The sequence below is a fragment of the Phoxinus phoxinus genome, assembly GCF_949152265.1.
Source record: "Phoxinus phoxinus genome assembly, chromosome: 19".
Taxonomy (NCBI): Eukaryota; Metazoa; Chordata; class Actinopteri; order Cypriniformes; family Leuciscidae; genus Phoxinus; species Phoxinus phoxinus.
Window position 1 is genome coordinate 9201930 of NC_136894.1, and position 27929 is coordinate 9229858.

A 27929-nucleotide genomic window follows, 5' to 3' on the forward strand; every position below is an offset into this window, starting at 1 on the left:
GGGTGCTCCGCTCCATGGTTTACCACAACCCGCCAGCTTTAAGGGAACGGCAAGCAAAACAAACAGGTCGACAGAAGAAAGATATCGGTTGCCGGTCGGTTGTTCGGTCGGTCGGACGGAGAGGTTATTAAGCGTAGCTCATTTGCATATTGTAACGGTTCATTAGTTTCGTGTCCCGAACATGCGCGCTCACGCCGGTGAAATATGTGGATGCGGTCCAGATCTGTGGTGATGTTGTCGTATTATTCGTATGTACGGCCCATGATGACGGTCGGTCCGTTCGGGTTTTGTCAACGTGACATTTCTTGGTTTTGAAGCGGCATTGCTGTGCAACGATCGAAGTACTTGTATTTGCGCATTTTATTGATATATCAACTATGCATACGCGGCGGCTGGTGAAGCGCTCGGTCATTGGGAGCCGCGTGTACGCGCCGGGTTTAACGGGAGACGCGGCTCCGCTCACGGGAGTGATCCAGGCTGTCAGACAAGACAACAGAGATGCTTCAACCGGCCATCGGCGCAACGTGTACACGGTGCTCATGCAAGACGGGAGTTTGAAAGAATACTCGGAGGAAGAGATTGCACAGATGGCTGCGAAAGCACCGCTGAAGTCGAGCTTGAAGGTGTGTGTGTGGTCAGCTGGGCTTGTTGTTGTTGTTGTGCTGCTTGTCGCACACATTGTTTACAGTGCATTGAGAGATTGTTTGTTTGATCCAAATAATGTGTGGGAGTGGATATTGCAGTAATCATGCTGAGGACGAAGCTACGTAATGAAATGTCTATTGAGTTGGTCCCTCAAATGAAACATTTAGGGGCCAATTACTTTTTTTGCGACGCGTACCAAATTATAGAATTGCTCGATATGGTAGTCCAGAAGCGCCGGTGTCCATGCTCACAATCCATTACATGAAAATTTTATTTTTATTTTTTATATGGACCATTTTGGCCTCATTGTTAGATGGGAAGTAGGCTACATATCGAAGTAGCGTATGAATTGAATATGCTATTTGAATTAATATAACTTACTTTTTAACCTTAATGAAACTATGCAACAACTATGGTTGTTATAAAAACGGGGCTAAAACGATTTAAAACTAAAATGATGCATGCTGTTAGTGATTCAGACTGTATTTGTGCAAATATTTTGTGAGAATATTTGGAGAGAAATCTCTCATCTCACAGTCTTACCCAAGTTCTCCTTTCTGCACGAATCCATCTCACAAGTCGATCTCATTCGACAATATATTTTTTTTTTATGAATCTATTACAATATAACTCGACTGTGCAAACATATATTTCGATTTAGGCTACATGTTGTCATATGAACAGTCGGTTTATTTTCAATCGAACATAAAACGAAAAGATGACTCGCAAGTTCAGTTAGGGAGTCATTTGTTTGACGGCTCCGAATGATTCTCTGAATGATTCAAATCGAGAGAGCTCAACGCTTGGAAACGCTTGTTTTTGGATATTTTGGACTCGTTTATTAAAAAGAGCATGTTCATAAGAGTCATTTGTTCACGAACTAGACATCTCGCGCTGTTGTGTTTGCGTTTTGCGAATACAACGCAACAGATAGATGTAAAATAGCGGTGCTGGAAACATTGACTAAATATGTATGCCCAATCACGAGATGAAATCTGAAAGATGAAACCCCCGTGGTAAGAAACACAAAGTTTTGCCGACTGACTAGATTCTAAATGATTGTCGTAAAATAGTGTTGTTTTGTTGCATTTGTGGTCGTTTTAGTCGCAGTCTGTATCCCCGTAGGGCCCGTGTAAGCCGCTGGTGATCTGACTTCAGTGGGTGGATAACAGTGGCAAACAAACACGCTCTGCAGCATTCATTCATTCACGCGCCAGCACGCGCACATCTCTCCGCTGCAACCGGCTCTTTAGTGTTTTCTTTTTTAGTGTTTTCGACTTGAATTGCTTTTACAATGATCGCGTTTTTGTAAATATGTCATTTGATATTTAGTTAATGCTTTAGATCATGTTAATTTTATTCACTGAACTCTGTGTGATTGCACACCAGGCTGAGTCGCTTGCACGTAATTGCAAAATACAAAGGGTTTTTTATAATGACCTAATTGCAGTCATCAAGTTAAACAGCCTGAGGTGCCATATCAAAACAAAGAGGGTCAAAATTACAAGAATGGTACCGACCCGTTCTGATATTCATTTCATTTAATTCTCTTATAACCAGAGCTGTAAGATTAAGGTTAATAACATCGGGGAAATAATTGAAGTAAATTAAAATAAACGTAATAACTAAAATGTGCATTTTTTTGGATGCTGCTGTATGTAATGGTTTGCATGTGTTTGTTTTTGGCAAGTATGCCACACCTTAATGCTTGTGTAATGTACATCTGCACTCCCAAACTGACATCCATTTAATTTACAATCAGAGATAATAAAGTGCCACTTTTCAAATGTAACACGAGCAACTATTATACAGAAGACATGGTGACGCATGATGGGGAAAAAGGTTAAGATGTAAGCAATGCAAGCAGGGAGGGATGTGAAACTAGGGTGGGGGCTAATGGTCCCGGAGCAGCTGCTCCGTAACGGTGCAAAACGGAGCTACAGAGGTCATGCTCATAGAATCTGGGGCTTTGGCAAGGCGCCTGGATCCCAAACGAGAGCCATTCGGCTTGGGGGAATGCCACTTGTTGACTGGTAGTAAGACTAAGGAGGGGCTTCACGTTAAGTGTGTTACAGTGTGGCATTTCCAGACAAAGGCGGACTGGATTGTTTTCGTTCCCCTGTTGTTTCCACTGCTTAATATCAAAATGTAATTAACCCACACAGGCTGTCTACCAGTCTTAACTCTTTATGCACCAAGGCGGCTTTGTTGCTGGTTTACACTTTATTCACATTAAAAGGGTTGAGGTTTTGGTCATGATGGATGCAATCAGAGGCAGAAAAGCAGTAGATGTGTTTGTTATGGGTTTATAAAGAGTGGCATAGTTCCTTTTGGCAGTAGATATTGAGTGCAGCATCTCGCACGTGAACGTGCATAGTGCGTGTGTTTATTTTCCTCATGAATATTCAAATATAAATAAATAAATAATTTGTAGATAATTAATTTCGAGTGCTCATCTGTGTGCATCCTGCTCTCAAATCTAATTAATTCTCTTATTAGATCAGCCGAGATCTTTTTAAATTGATTAAAACCCTCTAACTCTTTAGCAAAAACAAGAACTTATTCGAATAGTTTGACTGGCATATGAATTGTGACCCATATTTGATCATTTTGGAGGCTGTGCTCCACATGATGTGAGAAAGCTGTGGCCATTAAAATGCACAAAGCAAGGGTGTGTGTTTTGAGAGAGAAAGACAGAACTTAATAGCGTGTGAAATTTAAATTTGAACTTGTCAACTGTGCATTTTTGATTTGACGCTTGAAAGTCTTTGCACAACATGATGCCGATTTAACAAATCTGTTCATCTCGTGAAAATACGCCAAAGCCTGGCATTCATCTTCTAACATGGAATAGCATTATGTTGTGTGTGTTTACTCCATCAGGGATGTGTATCATTTTTTTTGTGTGTTTTGTGTATTTTAACTGAATTTTTGACAAACCATGTAACAAAAATATTTTTTTTTATAGTCTCCCATTGATGTCTATGTCTATTGATGTGCGGTGGCGGTGTGTGTGTGAGCAGAGCGTTCCACATTGTGGATGTGCAATAGGATTGCCAGTTCACTTCGATGTATTTGTGTTCTGTGTTGTCGCTAATTTAGTTTTTTATATTTGACAAATATAAAAAAAGTATCACTTTTTTCATTTACCCATTTCATATTTAAAATTTTTTTTTTAATTTGTTTATGTAAAATAAAAAATGCCTTAAATCGTCCCAGCACTGCACAAATGTAGAGTAAAAACTTGAATACAGTGAGTGACATTACATTTGTTTAAAAAAATGACATTATTTTGTTACAAAATCACATTTTATTGGGGTCTCGGGAGACCCCGAACATCCTGAGAGGGACTTTTCCCCCCCAGCTAATGTACAACCAGATATAATTCCAATTTATTTTATTGTTTGTAGAGCTAGCAACTAATTGTCACATCAAGTCTCGTGCCATTTAGATGAAGGGAACCTTTTATTTTATTTCAGCAAGCGTCATTTGGAGTCAATAAGACACCGAATAGCACATAAGGGCTAGAATTATGGGTAATAGAGATAAGCTGATAATTATTTTCATGCTATAGCTGATACTAGAATTGTAATGTCTGCCCTTTATCAAAAACTAAATTGTCTAAAATAAAATAAAAAATAAAATGTAAAATCCCAAATTGAAAATTAAAAATTAATTTACACATCACAGCATTATAACATACAGTGGGAATATTTTATATTTAATTTGAACTATACTGTATTTAACATTGTTATTCAATTATTAGCATTTTTAAAGATTAAGTGAGCATTAGATAACAGCAAAATATAAAACTAAGGGCTTTTTGTTTTCACAATTAGCCTACCTAGCTAATTTTATATATTTAATTATGTCAAGTAAATAAATAATAAAATCTTATTGTGCATCCCAAGTTTTTCTCCCAAAGCTATTATATGAAGATTTGGAATATTGTACCATGTAGTTTATGTTAGTGAACATTTTATTGTGCATCTATATTCTTTTTTTAAGCTTAAAAGCTCCAGTCCTAATTCACTGTTTTTGAGCAGCCAGCACATTCTTCAAAGTTTCTCCCTTTGTGTTCTACGGGAGAAAGAAACCCATTTAGCTTTGGAACGACATGAGCGTGAGTAAATGATGACAAATGGTAAATGAATCAAATTGTTATTAATTCAATGGAGTTTATTAAGATAACCACACTTCACTAGTGATGAAATAAGTATTGAGGCAGGTAATCCATTTTATTTTTAAACTCCATTGTAGTGTGTAAACTCCCAGATGCTCAAAGCTCAGCATGATAGGCGTTTACCCTCTCTTCAGTCAAACTAACCATGTTCCAGTAAGATAATGATCTGTATTGCACGCCGCTCACTGTTAGATCATGCTCTCCGCTGGTGCATGCGGTGATGTGCGTTGTCTTGGCCCCTGTTTGCCCTCTCTGTAGCTTGAGGTTTAGTGTACCGCAGCTTTAGTCACAATAAATAGAAACGTCTACGGCAGCTGTGCAGATGAGACGTGCAAGAGGAAAAGCTGCTCGTCTTTGCGTTAGTGTGGTCACGGATGGTGGCTTGTTGTGCTAAGGGGGAAATGGCAGTGAGGGGGATTTATTTTTCTTTTTTTTTCAGCAGCGCAAAGATCTTCTAAAAGAAACAAGCCTGCAGATCAGTGAATATGATTTCTTGATCCAAAACATTGTTCAGGTGTTTGTATGGACTGATATATAAATTACAGACAGTTTAAATACAGCCTAATGCACTGTGATTGCAAGCAAACAAGCCTCACAGTTGGGGTCTATAGCATTAACGGCCCCCGTAGGTGTAAATGGGGCTTCATTGCACGTGGAGAGACTGTTAAGACTGAAAAAACTCGAATGTGTTTCCCTCTGCAGAGCACCTGTAACGGTGGCCAGCGGGACGGGCCCACGCAGGGGCAGAATGGGGGTGTGCCGAGAGGAGAGGCGCCCTCCCTCAGCCCGGAGAGCATAGAGGAGCCACGGGTGCTGGAGCACAAGCGAACGGGCCGGGCGCTGGAGCCGGAGAAGGATCACACCCGCTCCATTTCTCTGCTGGAACAGAAACGCAAAGTGGTCTCCTCCAGCATCGACGTACCACAAGCCAGGTAAGGCTTCAGGATGAGCACCCCCTACAGGCACTGACGCGAACTGACGGAATTATGAATGGCATTATTTACTGATTTTTTTTCGTTCGAGTTGTATGCACTGAATAACAAGAACTGGGGTCTCGTTTATAAACACGCCACTTCCCAAGCAAGGAAGTGGCGTGTTTTGGAGACAAAGCAGTTTGGCGACACCAATGGTGAGCTGAGGGACTGACGGCAGATGAAGGAAAACCTCATTACCGAGAAGATACAAAAATGTTATATTCTAATAAATAGAAATATTTGTAGATGCGATGTTTTTGAACACTTTTTACCTGTGGCATGCTGTGTTTTAATGTTTTAACTTCCGTGAGGATTAGCGCATGGTAATAGCAGAACTCATGGTCTGAGAAAATATTTTTGCGCTAATAATGATCAATAAGGCCTATCTGTTTCCATTAAAAATATAAAGCAATTAAAAATACTATTTGGCCATTGGAAAAGATTGAGAAAAACTTGAATCTCTGAAATGTGTTTGATTTATTTATAAAAAAATAAGGCAAGGATAGGCTACTAAATGATTTTTAGCAATGTAATGTGACGGGAAATCTTCATCTCATATTTTCCTAATGTCTTGTATCGGTAAATATGGTATCACGACGTGGATGAATATGCATATGTAGATGAGGATATGCATGTTAAAACTATGGTTCGGGGAGGAGACGGGGTGAAGATGCATGTATGCACAATCTTCTGCTGACTGGGTTTTATAAAGGGAATGTTGCGCAGGTTCTGGCGTACGCATGGTTTTGTAAGTCTGAATATTTTTTGCCATACATGCCATTTTTGGCTTTCGGCACACGTACACTTTTAGTAAGTACGAAGTTTAATAAATGAGACCTCTGGACTGAAGTGCTTGCGAGATGTTGGTTTCACGTTATTTATAAGTGGCGTCAGTCTCCATAGAAACTAACATCAGAATCCCAAAGGACATTAACAAGTTCTATAAATGGTTTGATCTTATCTTTTATAATTATAGATATTTTCTTTCAGTAAAAGTGATGTTTACACTGTATATTTAATTTCATTTTCAGAAGTTATTGATTCCAAGAACTTGAAGTATTAACCTCTTATAGCCTATTATATTATTTAAACATTTTATATTGTTTTGATCTAAATCCATATAAGCATCAACAACACAGTATTTTTTAGCATGGTAACACCATGGCATTCTTTGCAGTAGTGGAAAATACTGTAGTAAAATACACTACCATTCAGTAAGATTTTAATGTTTTTTTTAAAGAAGTGTCTTTAACCAATGGTGCATTTTTTTTTTTTTTTAAATACAGTACAAACAGGAATATTACAGTACAAAAGTTTAATATTTTAATATATTTTCTAATGTATTCCTGTGATGGCAACGTTGAATTGTCAGCATCATTATTCCAGTCTTCAGTGTCACATGATCCTTCAGAAATCATTCTAATATGCTGATTTGCTGCTCAATAAACATTTCTGATTATCAGTGTTTTTCTTTTGTGTGGAAACGGTGATACATTTTATTTTTCCAGGATTTTGTCATGAATAGAAAGTTAAAAAGTACAGCATTTATTTAAAACATAACTGTTGTAACGTTATAAATGTCTTTACTTTCACTTTTGCTCAATTTAATGTGTCCTTGCTCAATAAAAGTATTAATTTCTCAAACAAAATGAAAATTACTGACTCCACTGACTACTATTACTGTAGTATGGTACCTTCATATGTCTTTGTCATATCATTCAAATATGTCATATAAAAATAACCTTTTTGGAGCTTGATTAAAGGTATAATATGTAAGATTTTTTTTATAAAATATCCAAAAATCACTTGCACAGTGTGATATATTTCCTGCAGTTGTGTACTTAAAATATCCCAAAAGTTCCCAAAGATTTTTAATTTCAGAGAAATTCCCATTTTAAATAATTTGCCGTCCCGGAATCCCTGTTCACTTGTCACCTGTCACTGACGTAATATCCGCGTTATCCTTGGTTTCCGCTCGTAGTACTGCCATAGTAACCATGGCGACAAACTGCGTAGAGAGTAACGTCTAGCTGTACGCTGTTGTTGTTTCGTTCTAACATTATGGACCATAGCAAGCAGACTTTGGGGAAAAAAGGAGAACTAAAACGAGGATCAATATCAGCGTGGCGTTTTCGAGACGCCGAGAGCTCCACGTCCGTGACAAACTTCGTCTTGACAGAGCTCGTACATGTACTTTATTAGACAGGTGAGCAAATGTACATAAAACTAATCAATGTTATGTAGTTCAACATGATGAAATGTTAGAATATGATCTGTATGTTATTCTAATGTTGATCTAGCTTACCGCTAGTCTCATATAGCCAACAAACTAACACATATAATAACATTATAACTTTCAACACACTCAAATGCAGTTTAGTGTGATAGTGTAGGCCAAGTGAAACAGCGCTGGGTTACCTCACACGTTTAATTCGTCTAATAAACTGACCTGTGTGAATAGTAATTCTGCAGTTGCGGGTAGTTCGGTAGAATTAAATGTCCTTATTCTTTTATATCCGCGGGACTCGCGTGTGGCTCTGATATCTGTCTCTCATTAGCAATCGCGTATCTTCATACCACAGTCATGATAAAAACATCAATGTATTCACTCATCCATAAACATTATTAGATCCATCGGCTTGACGACAATTTCCATAATTCCGCAGGAAATTTTGCGTCAACCTACGCCTTTGTTTTTGTAAGAGGTTAGCGACCCCTAGCAGCAAAAAAAAATTACATATATAGCATCTTTAAATAAATGCTATATTTATAATGAGGAAGTTTAATGATGAAACTTTTTATGGTACAAAGACCTCTTTATATGTCAAAAGAGCAAGGCAAATTAGTTTTCTCATGTCATGACCCCTTTAATTTTATGATTTACTGTTATATATTCACTAAATAAAGTGAAGCGTGTATGATAGTTATATTTATTTAGCACTCTAAGTGAAGTGCAGACCACCGGTATATTGATACAAGCTTGTTTGTGGTCTTGTGGTCTGAATGCTTTACATCATTTGTACTTTCTTTTCTGACACCTCTAGCATGCAGCAAGTTGTAGAACTACAAAAACATATTGTTAACGGCTCTTTCCTTTTGTTTGTCACATGCAATCTGTAACATAACTGACACGCACTGTTTTTAGTGTGACTTTTTACTTTTTAAATATCAAAAATCAATTGACTCACAGCTTTGTGTGAAGCACAACATAAAACATCTGCCTTCTGATAGCTCTATTTCTACGCTCAGACCTGATATTGACTTATTTGTTGACGAATTATTGATCTCCTAGATCAATTTACATTCTATTCATCCATTCAGGAAAAAAAAAAGTCTCATTGAGCAATTACATTTTTTTTAATGGCAGACAAAAATGTGTATTATTTCTATCTGCGTTAATTGGCCTTGCATGTTTGATTCGCTATAGGTTGACTACTGATGTCTCCGGGTGTTATATTGATTGCCTGAGTGGTGCTCCATTTATGAAGCTCATTATTTTTAATGCTTATAGAAAACTGCGATTACTATTCCATGTACAACATGGTAATGTAGTTTGTTTTGCTACGTCTCCATCCTGTCAGATTTTCAGTTGTGCTGTGGTCATATACAAATAGTTTTGTGAACAGATTATAAATAAAACATGAGATATTTACTGTAATAAATGAGCAGTTAAAAGTGCACTGTAATTCCACCATCAGTATCGATCGATAATAATGACATTTTCCCTGTAATCTGTAAATATTCAATCAGCCATGAATATAGCTTACTGTTAAAAAGTTTGGGCCCCCCCCCCCCTTTTTTTTTTTTAAAGAAAGAAAGACATGGACACTTTAATTAGATTTCTATTTCCAAAAAATGCTGTTCTTTTGAACTTTCATCAAAGAATCCTGAAAAAAATGCATCACGGTTTCAACAAACAAATATTAAGCAGCACAACTGTTCTCAACATGTATGATAATAAGTAAAAAATAAAAAAAAACACCAAATCAGCATATTAGAATGATTTCTGAAGGATCGTGTAACACTATATGTAACGCAATATTAATGTTTTTGTTGTATTTTTGATCAAATAAATGCTGCATTGGTGTGCAGAGACTTCTTTTAAAAACATTACAGAATCTTACTGATTCCAAACTTTTGAATGGTAGTGAATCATGCATCTCTATGCTGAGCAATTCATCATCACAATATCCTGCTATAATCGTACCAATTTTTAGATTTGCGTGCTTGAATTGATTCAGTCTCAGTGCGTGTAACCATGTTTGCTCATATATTTTCTTTTTCTGTGTTTTTTTTGGACAACACAAACCTCAAAGCATGTGTATGTTAAGCTCTGGGGTCTATTAGTCACGACTTTGGACAAGAAGCAGCCACACGTTTAAATATCTCAAAATAATTGCCTTTTTCTTGGCAGGGCTGGTCAGTTTAGACAAACAGAAACAGTTCTGGATAGATTTGTCGTTTTTCTTTCATTTCTTAGCTCCAAGATAGTTGATCGATCCCTTAAGCCAAAGTAACACGAGGATTAGCTTCACTGTTATTGTGTAAAGTGTCAAAATCAATATATAGAGCCTTGCAACAGATGATTTTATTGCGTGCTTGAGAAGATCATTAGATCCCATGGCCCAAGAGTGTATTGTATGAAATCATGTGAGCACCAAGCACTTAAGTTGATGAACACGGAAAGGGGGCCTTTAACAAAAGATAAGATCAGATATTGGCTCACCAGCTTCCTTAAAATTCGGTAGGCCTAGTGGTTATTGGTGTGATTACTCTAAAATTGTGACTCATTGCTTTGAAGCAGTCATTGGTTCTACCGAAATGGGAACGGGTGACATGGGAAGGGAATGGAGGGTTTAAGACTAAATCGTTGTGAGGAAGGTGATCCGAGCTCATGCATTATATTGGAGACAAGGCCGCACGCTCTTGAAGTTGTGATTGCAAACAGCAGTGGCCTAGATGCAGTAACTCAGTTTAATATCACAAGGCTGGAGCTTAAGTAGCCACTTGGTTTCTTTTCAATCAGCGTTCAATGGAGAGCGTGGTGGAGTTTGTTTGGTGACCTGCAGGTCTAGTGGGGGGGTGAATGGAGCCACACGTTTCCCACCTCACGTCAGCTGTTTTATGTTCGTTATTGGATACCGAATTGCTTAGTTCATCATATTTGTTTGCAGAATTACAACACAAGCATTCTGTCTTGTATTAGTTGACCGAACATGATTATTGACCTCCCTAACCTCCGCCCCGGCTGCTTTGCTAAAAGAGAGGTTTGTTAAAGGATGGAATGCTGGAATGTGGAAACCATTTTTTGGTTCATCATCTTTTCACTAGTGTACAACAAGGTTTTTTTTTTATAGCAGGAAATAACCTATTTGAACAAGAGCAGTCAGACAGTCAAAGTTGCAGGCCTGACAAATAGCCTTCACTAGACTAATTGCAAGCAGGAAATGAATGATTGTGTGTGTGTGTGTGTGTGTGTGTGTGTGTGCGTGTGTGTGTGTGTGTGTGTGTGCGTGTGTGTGTGTGTGCGCGTGTGTGTGTGTGCGTGTGTGTGTGTGTGCGTGCGTGCGTGTGCGTTCAGAATTGTGTAAAATCAACATTAGCCACTTTAAAAGAATAGTTTGGGGTAAAATTTGGCCATTATTTTTACTCACCCTTAAAACGATGAACCAAAACCATACGACATTTTTTAAACTTCTATGAAGAAGAAAATGTGAATTTTTAAAGAATGTCCCACGCACACGTTTCCACTGGTGATACTACGAAATGAAAGTTCTTGACACACTGGGCTGAAAAACCAAAACAGAAAATAATTATTTTAAATTAAACTTGGTTTGAATGACTACAAATATTGCACAACTCTATAGATGTTTTTCAGTGGCTGAAATGTTGGTGGATCCCCAACCTTACATTTTGCCTCACTTATAGTTGTCTCTGCACAGTAAACAGAGTTTAGAGTGTTATTACATATACTGACATCTTTAAACCATTAAAAGAAGAGATTTGTGATCCTGAATCATTATTTATGGGTCCTGAATTATAGCTCATTCACCTGTGGGAGACCGAGACTGTAGCAGAGACAGTGGTCAGAGAACCACATGGGAGGATTCTCCAAATGAACTCATTGCTCTGAGAGCTCAGTCCCCTGAGTCCATCAAAATAAGCCTTTGCATTACAGTGGTAGACCTACGGAAATGAATGCAACCAAATGACTAGGTTTCCTACAATCTCTCACATAAGACATATTGCTTGATATGGGTGTGGCCTTTGTTGATGCTTTTTCTTTTAACAACAAGCTTTTTCCTTCCTCCCCCCTCCCCCTGTTGATCCAGTGTCCGTATGTGCTGGGTGAATAAACTGGGAATGGGACTGTTCTGGTCAAACAGTATGCTTTCTCAGTAGAGCAGCTTTAGTGGCTGCCAAAGAAAACAAGTTCCTTCAGTAAGCGGGTGGTGGTTGGGCTGCAACTTTAGAGAGCATGTGATTACCATCTGAAAAGCGCCTCTCTTTGCAAAAGCTGGAGTTCTGCGATGCTGGATTCTTTCCAGCACTCTCACAGCAAACAACACACAGTGCCTGGTGTTGATCCTGGGTGTCTTATCACACTGGACACTGCATGTTTTTTCCTTTTTTCAGACTTCCCTGAACCTCACGATGATTGAAATAGTTCCTACTGTATATCTGATTGGCTCGACATGCAGCGAGATGACTACACAATCCATATGCTCCTGGTTAAACTAACACACTTTTTTAAGCTAAAAAAAAAAATGTCCAACTGTTTCCCCCTTAGTGATATGCTTAAAGGAACACTTACTTTTTTTGGAAATAGGCTCATTTTCCACTAACTCCCCTAGAGTTAAACAGTCGAGTTTTACCGTTTTCGAATCCATTCAGCTGATCTCCGGGTCTGGCGGTAGCACTTTTAGCATAGCTTAGCATAGATCATTGAAACTGATTAGACCGTTAGCATCTCTCTCAAAAAAAATGACCAAAGAGTTTTGATATTTTTCCTATTTAAAACTTGACTCTTCTGTAGTTACATCGTAAGACCGACAGAAGTAGCAGGCGCAATGATACGCAGCGCCTGAAAATAGTCCCCATCTCGGTAACTTCCAACGTGACCGGCACTAAGTTTGTAATATCATTGCGCTTGCTGGTACGGCAGCACAGTTCCTTGATTATTACGCAGGAATGAGAGTATAGTTCCTAGTCATATCTGTCGGTCTTAGTACACGATGTAACTACAGAAGTAACTACTTCCTCGTTTTATGCGTTAAACACTTCTATACTGCAGTCATGGGAGTAGAAACAAATGTTCCAGCTGTGTAACTCTGACAGTCATGTTACTGTAAATCACAATGTGGCGGTGGAGGGACTACTTTAAATGTAATTGCAGCATAGCTTTTCATTGCAAGCCGCCAATTTGAAGGTGTGTTAAGAGTGCTCGTGGCATTCTCAGCTGTATGATCAAGACAAAATATTAAGTCAATACTGGGATCATATGCAGTGCTTTGTTTAAATCATTGTTGGAGGGTTGTTGCGTGTGTCATTATGTAAAGATGAGTGTGAAAGGATGAATTGATTGCATGTGTGAATTGATATGTTATGTGCTGTAGCAATAATCAAAAGGACTAATATCACGGTTTTCAGTTTTTTCGAAAGTCAAATGGACTGTGATTTAGTGTTCTCTGTCAGAGTTTCATAAACAATGATTCATAATGACACAAGGGGGGTTTGTGAGATTTCAATCGAAATGTCAAAGAAGATTTGATAATGTTTTACAATAAGGTCCCATTAGTTAATGTAAGTTCCATAAGATTGAGCAATACAGTGGTTATTAATCTTTGTTAACATTAGTTAATAAAAATACAACTGTTCATGTTAGCGTAGGTTTATAATATTAATACAACTTTTGATTTTAATAATGAATTAGTAAAATTGGCGAAATTAACATTAACTATTAATTAAATGATTCATTAATAAGTGCAATTAAGAAATTATTTAGAATTGTTCATTGTTATTTCATGTTAACTAATGTAGTAAATTAATATTAATGAATGAACTTGTGGTAAAGTGTTTCCGAAGATTTACATAAAAAACATTTGAAAACTTTTGAAATAAAATATATTTGGTAACTATATATTAATCATATATGACATATCTTTTAAAATTGGTTAACACATTTTTTTGACTGATAACATTAGTCTAATTTGATTATATATTTGCCTAAAAAGTAGCCAATATATTTATATAAAATAATATATCATTTTTAATTATGTAATTTCTTATTATGAAATATTTAAACTAAATTAACAATAAACCTATAATAATGTACAAGTAAATAAATATAAAATCTTAGGTAAATGTACTGAGAAAATATTTCTATGTATAATTAATTTTATTTATTAAAAGTTTAATATTAGATAAAATCACAGTTAATTCCAAGCAAATCATTGAAGCCTAGGAGTTCACCTGGCAAAAATGGTTTGTTATAGATTCAAGTCTGGATATAAATGTCTCTGTTGCTCTGTTTCGTAAAGGTATTTGTAGCCTAGTTTATATGCGTCTCCTCTTGTGGCTTTACTGAGAGGAACTAATTCAGTTTGAGTTGTAGTTTGGGGCAAAGATTGTCTGGCAGGGGGGCATCATGCTGTTGAGTTACTCAAGTGTGTCCTATTAAAATAAACCTGCGTAAAATTTTCTGCATTCCTAATTATACCTTTCAGTTTTGATAGTGTAGTTAGTAACATAAATTATCGATCTCTGTCGAGCTGAAAGGCTTTATTAATTAAAATGGAGATGTACTAATTAAGCTCTCAGCATGGGGGTGTCGCTCACCAATTGTGGCTGAGAAATGAAAATGAAGGGAGACTCTAGGCTAGAGATGTGACGGAAAGAGTAATGAGCAGGCGAACAGAAGCACCGAGATTATTTTCCCTCCACTATTAAAATACATAACTTTTCTCCTATCCCAGTTTAATGTGTGGACTTGGGTTGACTTCCTGGAAGAGCAGGAACATTGTGGCTCTGTGGTGTTTTCAAAACATTGCTCTGTTTAAGAGGTTTGACATTTCACTGTATGGCCCAATGGCATGAATTTGAGGCAGCGGGACTTCCTGTTTGGCTAAACAATGGGTGACAGGGCCACAACAGATCTTGGTGATCACCTTTAAATCTAAACATTTAGGCTAATAGGTTAAGATTAAGATTATTGTTAATTAAAACTAAAACTATAAAAATTTATTTTTGTGTATGTATATTTTTATACATGTGTGTATACATATAGGATTATATTGGCCTCACACATACACAGTCACAGTATAAGGGAGGGAGGAAGAAAAAAACGGTTTATGATTAATGTGATCATAAAGTTTTTTTTGCTAAATCTATATCCCTCTCCCACAGGTTTAGGGCTTATAAAGCCAAGATTACTAAACTTACACCAAAACAACATGCATAGATTAGATGTTATGATTTTGATTTACTCCTGCATGCTGTAATACAGCTTCCTAATTCCCATACTTGCACAACACATTTTTTATATGGAAGGTCTTTACTGACCACAGACATTTTAGTAAACTAACCACTTTAAAGGGCTACTCAAGTTGAGGTTAGCTCATACTATTCTTGGTCTCTCGCTGATCTTTCAGCGAGCGCGGTACACTATGTTCCAGATGTTGAAGAATGTCTTCTGAAACGCCATATGTATTACATGTTGCAGAGCCTTTGCACTGAGGTTTCGTTATATTGCCCAAGGGATGCAGTATCATTGTGATCGCTAGCTCTCAGCTCCATCATTCAGAGTTCAGACCCATAGCCTCATGTTATGCCTGTTGCACAGAGGCACGGCAACTTTCCCTTTGCTCTGTGAAACTAATATTACCTTCTTTTTTTTAAATCTAGTTAGTTTGGTTATCTACATATGAATTTAGAGACGCAACTTCTCAGAGAACATGATTTTTCCACTACTCTGATACTCTGAATCTGATTGTTTTTAAATATGAATGACAGTTGTTGATATCATTACCAGTGAAATTTAGTCTGAAGACGTAATCAGTGTTGGGTAAGTTACTCTAAAACGTAATTAAGCTAACTACTAATTACATATTCAACAGTGTAATTAGACTACTGTACTAATTACTCTCTCTAAAAAGTATTGTATTACTTTACTTATACTAATTACTTTCTAAATATTACAAGGATAGGCATGAAACTGCTCTTAATTATTTCAAATAATAATAGGAAATTACTTAAATTATTCTTGAACTGACCAAAGTATTTAAAGGAATAGTTCGCCCAAAATTTGTAATTATTTGATCATTTACCCTCGAGACATCCTAGGTGTGTATGAAGTTTGTGTACGATATATGAGTTGCATTAATTAATATCCTGACTCTTCCCAGCTTTGTAATGGCTTTGAATGGTTTCCGAGTTTTTGAAGCACATCCATCCTCCAAAAAGCGCATCCATCCATCATAAAAGTAATCCATACGACTCCAGTGGGTTAATAAATGCCTTCTGAAGCGAAGCGATGGGTCCATATTATCCATATTGAAAACTTTATAAACTATAACCACTGGCTTCCGGCGACGGCCGTACGAGAGGGTCGAGTTCTGGCGGAAGGGTGACCTTTGACCCGACGTATGAATCCACCGACATTTTTCTTGAGAACTTCTCGCGTCTCACCTAAGTTTACGCTAAACCTACGTCCTACATCATACGTCAGGTCAGAGGTCACCTGTAGCTTTCAATTATCTAAGTGAATTAATCCACTTCAAGTTATGTAATTATTCAAGTAAACAATTAATAAAATGGAACAAAACTAATTTAGAACAATGAGTGTTTCTTTTTCTTGACAAATTGTAGTTTAGTTAATGATATAATAGACAAAAGTGGGTTTATTAAGCTGTTTTTATCTTATTTTTGATTATTATTATTTATAAATTTTATACTTTTATTTTTTTTATTTTAGCATTGACTTGGTCATTTGATCCCAAGCTCTTCTGAAGAACTGCTATTGCTGATCTTCACATCTTGTGCTCTGAGAAGCACGCGGACAACGGCTCAGATCCTTTTTTTCTCCGAGTTCCTTTTTTTCTCTTTGTGGCCGTGACAACAGGTAAAGCCTGCCCTCGACGCCTCCTTCAAGAAACATGTGGGTCGTGTTGTGTTTTTCTTCCCAGTCTCGTCTGAAAGCCTGTGTGCTGGAGTCACGTGAGGGGCAGCGGCAGCGGGTCTGCAGCATCTGTGGGAGCGACTGCGCTCCTCTTACAGGCACTGAACTTTGCTCTGTTTGGAAGAACGCCGATCGGTCCTGCCAAACCCGAGAGGCTGCTCCTCCTCTCTGCGCTCGGGGGCTTGCGTGCGTTTTGAAGTCTCTTGTGTAACTCGAGGAACTGTGAAAGCGAGGGGCTAGAGCTTTGGCACTACCTCACAGCACGTAGTGACAGGAAACACTGCACAAATGACTCGGCCAACTCCCCCCCTCCTTTTTCATTCTTTGTCTCAGTCGTTCTTTACACATACACTGCTGCTTGCTGCTTCACAGCTGTCTGCCTATTAGGGATCTGCAAAACAACATTCAAAATCAACTTGTCGTGGAGTTGTATATAATATACCTGTGTGTGTGTGTGTGTGTGTGTGTGTGTGTGTGTGTGTGTGTGTGTGTGTGTGTGTGTGTGTGTGTGTGTGTGTGTGTGTGTGTGTGTGTGTGTGTGTGTGTGTGTAATAATAGCTGCTTTTTGGTTATCAGCTAATAAATATCTACTCAAAAAATGTCTGTACAATGCCTTTCTAAAATTTTCTTAAAAGTATATTTTATTTTAAAATAATAAAATACTAATTATTAAATAAAAAGATTAAAAACAGTGCGAGTAGCGATGAAACATTTTACTTTTTTTTGTTATTTATATAGTTTTTTTGTTATCAGCACAATATGCAATTAAATATATAATAATAAATACTGTATAATGCCTTTCTAAAAATACATTTTTAAAAACAAATTTATTTTATTTCTAGTTAATAAAATAATAATAACATTTTTAAAAATTGTCAGTGTGTTAGTAGTCATGAAACATATATATTTTATTATTATATAGTTGTTGTTTGGTTATCAGCACAATATGCAATCTATAATATTATATACTGTACAGTTGTTTTCTAAAAAGACATTTTATATTATAAAAAAAATTAATTAATAAAAGAAAAAATAGTGAAGGAACCGCAATATTTCATTTACAATGCTATTTTTTTAAAATAATTGCATCATATTTTCATGGAGAGATATCATTATTGTTAGTTTTGTAACAAAAGTTCAGCACCACTTTTACATTTAAGTGGCACGTTTTTTTTTTAATAATTGTTTTATTTTATCATCTAATTAATTGGTTATTGGCCAATTTCAACATTTTAGATATTGGTATTGGCAAAATGTACTATTGGTCGATCTAGCCTGAATGTTAACTCAGTAATCATTCAGAAAACCCAATGTCTAGTTGGCTGAACTATTTCTTTAAAGTGCTGCAGCTACAAAAAATGTAATGGAAAAAGAAACTAGATAGACTAGTTCTTGATGTAGTTTCCAGATATACACTGAATATTTACACTAAAGCAAGCACTGACGTGAAAATCCCCCGTAATGTGATTCACCGCCGATAAAATGAGGCTGAAGCCCTCTTGAGACCCCTGTGGCTAACTTAACCCCCCTTGCTGTCGTTCCTGGCGAGGGTAGAGCGCTATGTGACGGTCATAAATACAGCAGTGGCCCTCCCACAGCCACTTAAAAACATCCAGAGCTCTGTCCCGTTTCTCCCTCTTTTCTTCCTTCACTCTCAGGTGCTGAGTGGCAGAGACCTCTGTCCATCTCACTATCACCATCTTTCTCTCTTACCTTCTCTTTTCTGCTTGTACCCTGGCTCTCTCGCTCCCTTGCTCTCCCCCTTTGTCTCTGTGGCTGGTGTTTTTCTGCGGTGTAAGAGAGCTGCTCGTCCACCACTGTGCAGGGGATTGAGCTACGCCTTCTCTGGCTTTCACATTTACATAAGGAACAGTAGCCTGGCGCCGGCTCTACCTTAAACAGGGCATCTGCTGCTGTTTACCAAGTGTGTGTGCACAGAATCAACATGCCTCGACGGAAACAAAGGGAAATTAGTTTACATGCTGTTACTGTATATAATTTGTTTACTGTTTTGGAGATGCACCTATTTCAATTATGTGCTAAATCACAATGTGACTGCATATGCATAAAAACAAATATATATATATGGATGTACAGAGCAAAAGATGTTTACATTTTGTGAATGCAAATGAAGAAATCATTCCTGTGCAGTTGCTAAGGTCTTCTGAATGTTTTTAGGGATGCACTATATTTTGGACACTTATCAGATATTGGCTGAAAGTAGAGAGTAATTGACCGTTCGCAAAGACCCGCCCCCCTTAGTTACTGTCGCTATGTCCGACAAGATACGTTGCTCTCACGCTCTCATGTTCTCACGCAGTGAAAAATACATCGTGGAGCAGAGAGGTCACTGACAACACGCTGACAGACAGGACAGACCAGGTTACTTTTCAGTTACTTTTGATATTAAACATATTAAACAAAGTCTCACCTTTCAAATTTGGTCATTTTTAAAAAGAAATTTAAACAATAAATAGCGTTTTGTGGCTCTTCATTTATAGCATCAAATAAACATGAATGAACATAAGAGGAATGTTGTTTTAACCGCGGAAAGGCGTCAGTACACTCGGTTTTTCAAGTTCAAATCCTCCCATGTTAATCTACTAACTCTCCTGACTGCTTTGTCGGACAAAATGGCGGATGGCGAAGTATGATTGGTCAGATCACCTGTCAATCAAGCTCCCTGCGAAGAGTCAATTGTGTAGGCTATACTCATTTCTCTTTTTTTTTTTTTTTTTTTTCATCTAACACTCATTTACAGTAAACAGTAAATTTAACAACACTGTTATATGACATCTTTAAAAAAGTGCTCCCTTAATGGCTGAAGCTGTCAATCACTTCAATTGCATCGCGCAAACGCTGAGCTCAATGCTGTAAATCGCATTGTGAGTAGAAGCATTTGACGTTCTTTACAAGAGCGTGAACACAAATAAGTGTTTTAAGTTTCTTATTTTTGTCATCTTTCTTAATGTCAGAAGCCAAACAGACCCCATTGACTTCCATAGTATTTTTTTCCTATTATGGAAGTCAATGGGGTCCATTAACTATCCGGTTACCAACATTCTTCAAAATATCGTCCTTTGTTTTTCGCAAAAGAAAGAAATTCATAAAGGTTTGAACTTGAGGGTGAGTAAATGATGACAGAATTTTCGTTTTGAAGTAAACTGTTCCTTTAAGCAGTTAGCACACCTCTCTATTGAATATGCTGTGTGTGTATTGTTGTTCTACAGCTTGTCCTGCTCTCTCCATGCGTAATGTTGATAAACAGATCACACATAAATGGAAGCAGTGTTGCTTTGAGCTTCTTACCACAGTCAACCTCTCACTCTTAACCATGCACCTGGCATTTTTATTACACCCTTTAGGCGACTCCGTCGAGGAATTAAAGCGGCGAAAACCACAACAAATCCCCTAATAAGTGTCCATGGCGCCAACACGCTCGCAAGTGACAGGGTCTTTGTCCCAGTCTGAGGCAGTTGTTCAGGGGAAGACGTCTACCCCCACCACACACGTGCTTTCTTACCCATCAGCCCCATCTCATGAAGTATGGAATTTTATGAGGCACTCCAATACCCCCCACACTGTAATTGGGAGCGTCTCTGTCGTAGTGATGGCTCCCTGGGGAGATAGGTGATGCGGGTGATACTGGCGGGGGGGTGGAGGGGGTCACGTGCCGGCGTGAGGGATTGTGGGCATGGGAATCTACGAGAGAAAGGGACACTTTGGCTTTGACATTGAAGCATAGACTTTAAAAGGTACATCATTACCCATAAATCAAAGTTTTGTAGGCAGTCTGCTTCCGTTCTGTTGTTTATCTGATGTGGAGGGAACTAGGAATGTCTCTCACGGGACCAAGCACAGGTGCTTTGTGGACTTGCACTCAATAAGAATCACATTGTCAATAGTGAATTCCAGTGTGACATTTGTACTATTGACCTCAGCTTTGTGCGTATCACTATTGTTACAACATACAGCTGCCTTCCTCGAGGGAAGTTCCTACTTATGAGTTTAGAAGTTGTTCAGAAGATATGCTAGATATAAGTGATTTTGGTCATAACACAATTAGACATTTTAGGCAAAATAGATCTATTTTTTTCTCACTGGTCCCACCACAAAATAACTATCCATATTTATTTTTAGCTGCACTACCATTCAAAGGTTTGGGGTCAGTGAGATTTTTTTTTTTTTAAATAAATAAATATTTTTACTAAAATGGATATTTCCAGTCCCTTAGCTGTTCTAAATTCAGTGTAAACCACAGCTTATTTAGGCTTATTGCTCTAATTTAGCAAGGATGTGTTAAATTGATTAAAAGTGACAGTAAAGACATATATAATAATAGAAATGATTTCTTTCAAATAAATGCTGTTCTTTTAAATTCTCATCAAATAGTCCTGAAACAAAATATGAAGCAGTCTTTAATATTGATGATATTAATCATAAATGTTTCTTGAGAAAATCAGCATATTAGAATGATTTTTTGAATGATCTTGTGACACTGAAGACTGGAGTAATGATGCTGAAAATTCATCTTTTCCAACACAGGAATAATTAACATTTGAAAATATATTAAAATAGAAAAGTAATTTTAATTTGTAATAATATTTTACAGTTTGTACTGTATTTTTGATCAAATAAATGGAGCCTTTATGCGTTCCTTTAAACGCATAAAAAACCTACTGACCCCAAACTTTTGAACTGTAGTATTTTTATATTAGCTGTCTAAATTCTTCTTTTATTTATTACTTATGCTTTTTTGTAATTTTTATTTTTAATTTTTTTAATTTTTTTTCTTTATTTTTCATCACAAAAATAGCTTTAACCTGTTAGCCTTCAGCGCCACTTTTGAAAAATCCCCAGAAATAGCATACCCAACCTAAAAAAGATTCAATTAATTGACCCTTTGTCCTAAAAGCTCAAGTATGGTCTCATTTGAAAGCTGACACCTGCCACTTTATTGGAAATGTAGAATGAATTATTGTCATAATGAAAAAAAAATTATGAATAGCTTCAAAGTTGTATAAGTTATTAGAAATTTATTTTTATGAAACATCTTCATGAAAATTAAATTGAAGTTGGCCCGTCAGCACTCTAGAAATGCACTCCAGCTAAAGACACATGTCTGACCATGTTATATTTAAAATTTGAAGGTGATAAGTCTAAAACTCTGTATTTTGTTAAATGTTTTTCAAGATCATCTCAAATGACTTTATTTTGAATTGACTCTAAAATGCAAACTTGTGTTTATTGTCATCTATTAGCATCTATTCAGTCTATTGTCTCTATTGTTTTGTGGTGCAAACGAGCCCCATTCAGTGTCACTCTCTCCTGCACACATTTACACCTTTCCAGCCGGCTTATGGCCATAAATATTATTTTCCTTTGTCTCCATTATAATCGCTAACGACTGGCTAATCACGGTGTTTCACCCCCTAATTTCTTTCATAATCTTCACTTCACATTTGAAACTGTATCAAATGCCTTTCTTAAATAAAGAAATATTTCAGTAAGCATTCCGATTTAGAAAAAAAATCATAAAAAATAACAGCTAGATGGCAGGTGCAACTAGAGAGCTAGCTAGCATGTTATCTTAGCACACCATCAATACACGACAATTTATGAGATTAAAACCCTGTTTGTGCTCCAAACTTACTTTATAGTGCAAGTCGAGTGTTTTAAATAATCTTCTATGAGCTTATTTGGCTTCAGAAAAGAAAATCAGACAGAAAATATATGATTTGATATTATTCTGCACTATTGTAAAGTCTATACCGATTAGCATTACATTATACATATAATCTATTATTATAAAAATACCTGACATGGCTCGAAGAACACAGGTAAATCAAATATCATTGCAATCATGTTTATTGTCTTCAAAACATCTTTATCTGCATGTTATAGCGATCTCTGAAAGCTAACGTTAGCTGTGTTTATGTCAGTGACGTCCTGGATGGTCACAGGTTATTTCTTCTTCGTGAGCTTCAAAACTGTGCAAATGGCGCCCTCAGCCTGCTGTATGGATTGAAAACACAGTACATCAGAGTATCCAGCGCTCTTTATGTATACATCGACGCATTTGGATATAAATTCAATAAATATTATTCCTGTCTATAGAAATATGATGTAAACCTATGATAATATATCAATATTTCTCCAAATCTGCACATTTTTGAGCCAAAAGCCCTGAGGAACGTTGTTTTGTCACGCGTTCTCAAGACAACAGCACCGGAGTTCTCTTACGTAGAGTTCTCTCGTACTGCGTCGAAGAACGCTACGGGAAAGATATTTCTTTGTCGAGATTGAAGCCAAAAATTAATCCTTAATTTTGTAATATTGTAAAACGCTTTTCTGAAGCATACAACCTAGGCGGAGCAATACAGCTCACCCATTGGCTGCTCTGCCAGAAAAGCACAGCCTATGCGAGGCCAGGACGCTGACCAATGAGGACGCTTCGCGCCCTTCTGCGTCACCTCCCGCCCAAACAGGCGTGGCCTAGGCCTATAAATACGAGCATAGCTGTCTAACACGCCGATTTTCTTAAATTCACGAAGCTGCACGCATCGTTGGATTGGATTCGAGCCACCACAGCCGTTTGGATACAAGCACCTCAGCAGGACGCGCCTCTTACCTGAAGCCGCTGGTCATCGCCGCCTTCAGCCGCCGTTCCCTGCTGCGCTTCTCCGGCGTGAAATATCCTTTACATTATGTGTGTGTGTTTTGTGTGTGTGTTCGCCGTCGCGTCACACAGTTTTTCCACACTAAAAGAGCCGAGCGTCTTTTTCAAGATGTCTCGCACCTCCTGTGGCTCGTGTAGAGCCCCGCTCAGCGACAGGGACCACGTGCTGTGTTTCCTGCCTGTGAGTATCACGCAGCTTCAGCTCTCGTCGATGGCGGCTGCCATCGCTGTAATTTGATGCCTACGGTGACTCTGCGGACTCGCCTGGCGTTCATTTACTGAAGCTGCACCCTTTCCCGCCCGCTGTAGTGCCGCGCCGTGAAAAGCGCCGTGCTCAGCGGAGCCCGGATCCTCCCTTCACCACGAGGTGCTCGCCGCTGCTGCCGCTAGCTCCTCCGCCCGCTTCGCTGGACTCTCTGACCGACGGACAAGGGCCGCTGTGTGCCGCCGCGTCCGTCATGGATGAGGAAGATGAAGCCGTGTCTGTGAAGGACGACTGCTGTTCTCTCCTCGCTTCGGGTAGCGAGGGATGGGCGAGCTCCGAGGATCTCCCCTCCCCCGCCGCTCGTGAGCGTCGACGGAGAAAGACCAGCATCGATGCGCTTACCGGCTGGATGGCTGCTTTTCTGCAGAGGAACGTACGTTACCGTCCTCACGACCCGCGCCTTTTTCTTCCTGAATTCACGAAGAAATCGCGGAGTCCCGGAAAGCCCCGTTTTCAGCCAGGATGCGCATTTCTGCTTCGAGGAAAGCTACAGTGTTAAAATCCCGCCGCGGCCGGATTTCACTAAAATGTCTCGCTCGCACAGTCCCAACATTCGCGACCGTGCCAGTGTATTTTGCAGTCACCAAATCGGCATCAATGCCCGTTTGCCTGCACACAGACGCCGTTTTCACGACGCCCCAGGTAAATCTGAAAATGTATTTACTGGTGTCCCGGCCACGGCCGATGGTGTAATGTGTGTATCCGTAATGCCCACGACCTAGTGCCCATTCGTACACACAAGCACAGCCCTACACAATACAGGGCTTGCACACATAAAATCGACTCGTGTCGGTTGTGCTTCACATGTAAGCTAGTGAACGTGCCCGCTTTTCAGTGCCCACAATCACTACACACTGCATGTCCCGTGGTTTCTGTAAAAACGAAACGAATGTACGGTCAGTCGGTTCTGATAGACAGTACTCTCTGTGCTACACGGTGTCCCGGCCATGGCCGATGATGTAATGTGTGTAACTGTATGCCCACGACCCAGTGCCCATCTGTACACACAAGCACAGCCCCGCACAATACAGGGCTTGCACACATAAATCGACTCATTTCGATTGTGCATTATATGTAGTGAGCGTGCCCGTTTTCAAGCGCCCACAATCACTACAAGCTACGTCACACGGTTTCTATGAAACGAAACCTATGCACGGTCAGTCAGTTCTAATAGACAGTACTTCCCAGTGCTATAAATGTACCCGCGTTCACGCACCCACATTTATTCTCAAACATGCCGAGCCGTACGGGGCTCGCACCGCGCGCTCCCTCTTTCAGCTGAGAGAGCTGAGAGCGCGCGCGGGCTGCCCGCTCGATTAAGCGCGCCCCCGCATCACGCTGCAATGGCGCCCATGTTACAGCACACGACTGCTCTCGTGTCGCCGCCATTTCGCGACCAGAGCCCGGTTTTTCAACCCGTGCAAGCACAGCCCTGAACAACACAGGGTCTGCACACATAAAATCGGCTCATGCCGATTGTGTTTTACATGTAGTGAGCGTGACCCACTGCCAAGTGCCCACAACCACTACACACTGCACGTTCCGCGGGTTTCTGTAAAAACGAAACTAACGAACGGTCAGTCAGTACACAAAAACAGTGTTCCCGGTGTTATAAATGTGCCCGCCACCAAGCGCCCACGTTTATTCACAAACATCACGAGCCCTACGGGACTCGTCCCGCGCGCTCTCTCTCGACACAGAGAGCTGAGCGCGCGCGGGATGCATACTGTGTTAAACATGCCCCCCGCCTCACACGCCACGGCGTCCATGTCACAGCACACGGTTGCTCTCGTGTCGCCGCCATTTCGCGACCAGGGCCCAGATTACATTCAACCCCTAGTCACACGTGCAGATGCATGGGAATGACTTCCCGGGGTCTCAGAATGGGTGCTAGAGACTATAAAAAGAGGCTATTCGCTACAGTTTCATCGACGCCCTCCCCGTTTCACGGAGAAAGTCGAAACTACGGTGAAAACAGAAGTAGCACATCTACTTCGAGCCGAAATAGCGAAGCTATTGAGCAAAGGGGCCATAGAGCCTTTATCTCAAGCTCAGAGCGAAGGGGGTCTGTACAGCAGATATTTTCTGGAACCGAAAAAAGACGGGGGTCTCAGACCCATTTTAGATCTCAGGCATCTGAACAAAGCGCTGACAAAGCGAAAGTTCAGAATGCTCACGACCAGAGCTATCCTCGCGCAGATTCGCCGACAATATTATGGCAATAGATCTGAAAGACGCGTATTTTCATACAAATTGCGTCACGTCACAGGCGATTTTTGAGATTCGCCTTCGGGGGCCAGGCATATCAGTACACAGTCCTGCCATTCGGCCTGTATCTAGCACCTCGTACATTTACAGTGTGCATGGACGCGGCGCTGGCACCCCTGAGACTCCGCGGCATTCGAATTCTGAATTATTTGGACGATTGGCTGATTCTAGCTCAATCACCTTCAGAACGCATCCGCCACAAGACCCTAATTCTCGATCACCTCGAGTGCTTAGGTCTGAGAGTCAATTGGGAGAAAAGTTCACTGTTTCCCAGTCAAAGGATCTCCTTTTTAGGACTGGATCTGAACTCACTGTCTATGACAGCACAGCTGTCATCACAGCGCAGGCAAAATACCCTGCAATGGCGAAATCCTTCCTCAGCGGCCACATAGTGCCACTCAGGAGATTTCAGAAAATGCTGGGCCTCATGGCCTCAGCCTCAACAGTGCTGCAGTTGGGCCTGCTGCGCATGCGCCCACTACAGTTCTGGTTGAGAGCGCGCGTACCGCGCCGAGCATGGTTACACGGTCGTTATCGCCTCAAGGTCACTCAGGAATGCATTTCAGCCCTGACACCATGGAGAGCGTCAGACTGGTACCGGTCAGGTGTAAGCCTGGGGACTTCCTCGAGCCTGAAGGTGGTGTCCACGGACGCGTCCACCTCAGGCTGGGGAGCACTGCTCGACGGCAGTCCGCTCTTTGGCCAGTGGTCAGAGCGAGCCGAACTACCGCACATAAACTGCCTGGAAATGATGGCAGTGGACTTTGCGCTGAGGCGCTTCTGTCCCCGGATAAAAGGACACCACGTCCTGGTCCGCTCGGACAACATGTCGGTAGTAGCCTACATGAACCGCCAGGGTGGCGTGAGATCCCGGAACCTATTCAGGTTAGCGGAACGCATACTGGTGTGGGCCCAGCACAACCTGCGCTCGTTAAGAGCAATGCACGTGCCAGGTCAATTGAACGTAGGCCCGGACAGACTCTCACGGAACAACGTTCCTACGGGAGAGTGGTCCCTACACACACAGACAGTGCGTCTGCTGTGGAAAACGTTCGGCAGAGCGGAAATAGACCTGTTTGCAAACCAGGAAAACGCTCATTGCCCAGAATTCTTTTCGAAGAGCGCGTACGCGCTGGCCAGAGTCTGGCCCCGCCGCCCGCTCTATGCTTTTCCTCCTGTCTCACTCCTGCCTCAAGTGCTGGAGCGTATCAAGGAGAGCGGATGCTCAGTACTGCTAGTTGCTCCATTCTGGACGAATCAGACCTGGTTCCCAGCTTTGATGCGACTGAAAAGTACTGCCCCGTGGCCGATTCCAGTGAGGAGAGACCTCCTCTCACAGGCCAAGGGCTCGATTCTGCATCCTCACCCCGAGCTTTGGTCCCTACACGTATGGGCCATAAACGGGTACCCGCTAACCTCCCAAGAGGAGTGTTAGACACGATCGAACAAGCTAGGGCTCCGTCTACTAGACGGCTCTACGCTTCCAAATGGTCGGTGTTCTCTGGATGGTGTTCAGATCAAGGTCTGTCACCACTTCAGTGTGGAGAACCGGAGATTCTCTCCTTCTTGCAAGAGCTATTGGATAAGGGAAGAACCCCATCCACGCTCAAAGTCTATGTGGCTGCCATATCAGCGTTCGTTAATCCAACGCTTGGCCGTTCACTAGGCAGGAACGACCTGGTGGTCCGCTTCCTGAGAGGCGCCAGGAGGTTAAACCCTCCAAGGCCTCCTTCAGTCCC

The 27929-nt window shown here is 40.0% G+C and overlaps 1 protein-coding gene across 2 annotated transcripts in view; it reads left to right on the plus strand.

The window, feature by feature from the left end:
- znf704 (zinc finger protein 704) overlaps positions 1–27929 on the plus strand; it is a 58590-nt gene continuing 30661 nt past the window's right edge. For both annotated transcript variants that reach the window (XM_079590345.1, XM_079590346.1), the window contains exons 1-2: positions 1–623; positions 5531–5760. In XM_079590345.1, the coding sequence (XP_079446471.1) occupies positions 378–623; positions 5531–5760 (476 nt within the window). In that variant the 5' untranslated portion in view covers positions 1–377. The remainder of the gene's footprint in view (positions 624–5530; positions 5761–27929) is intronic.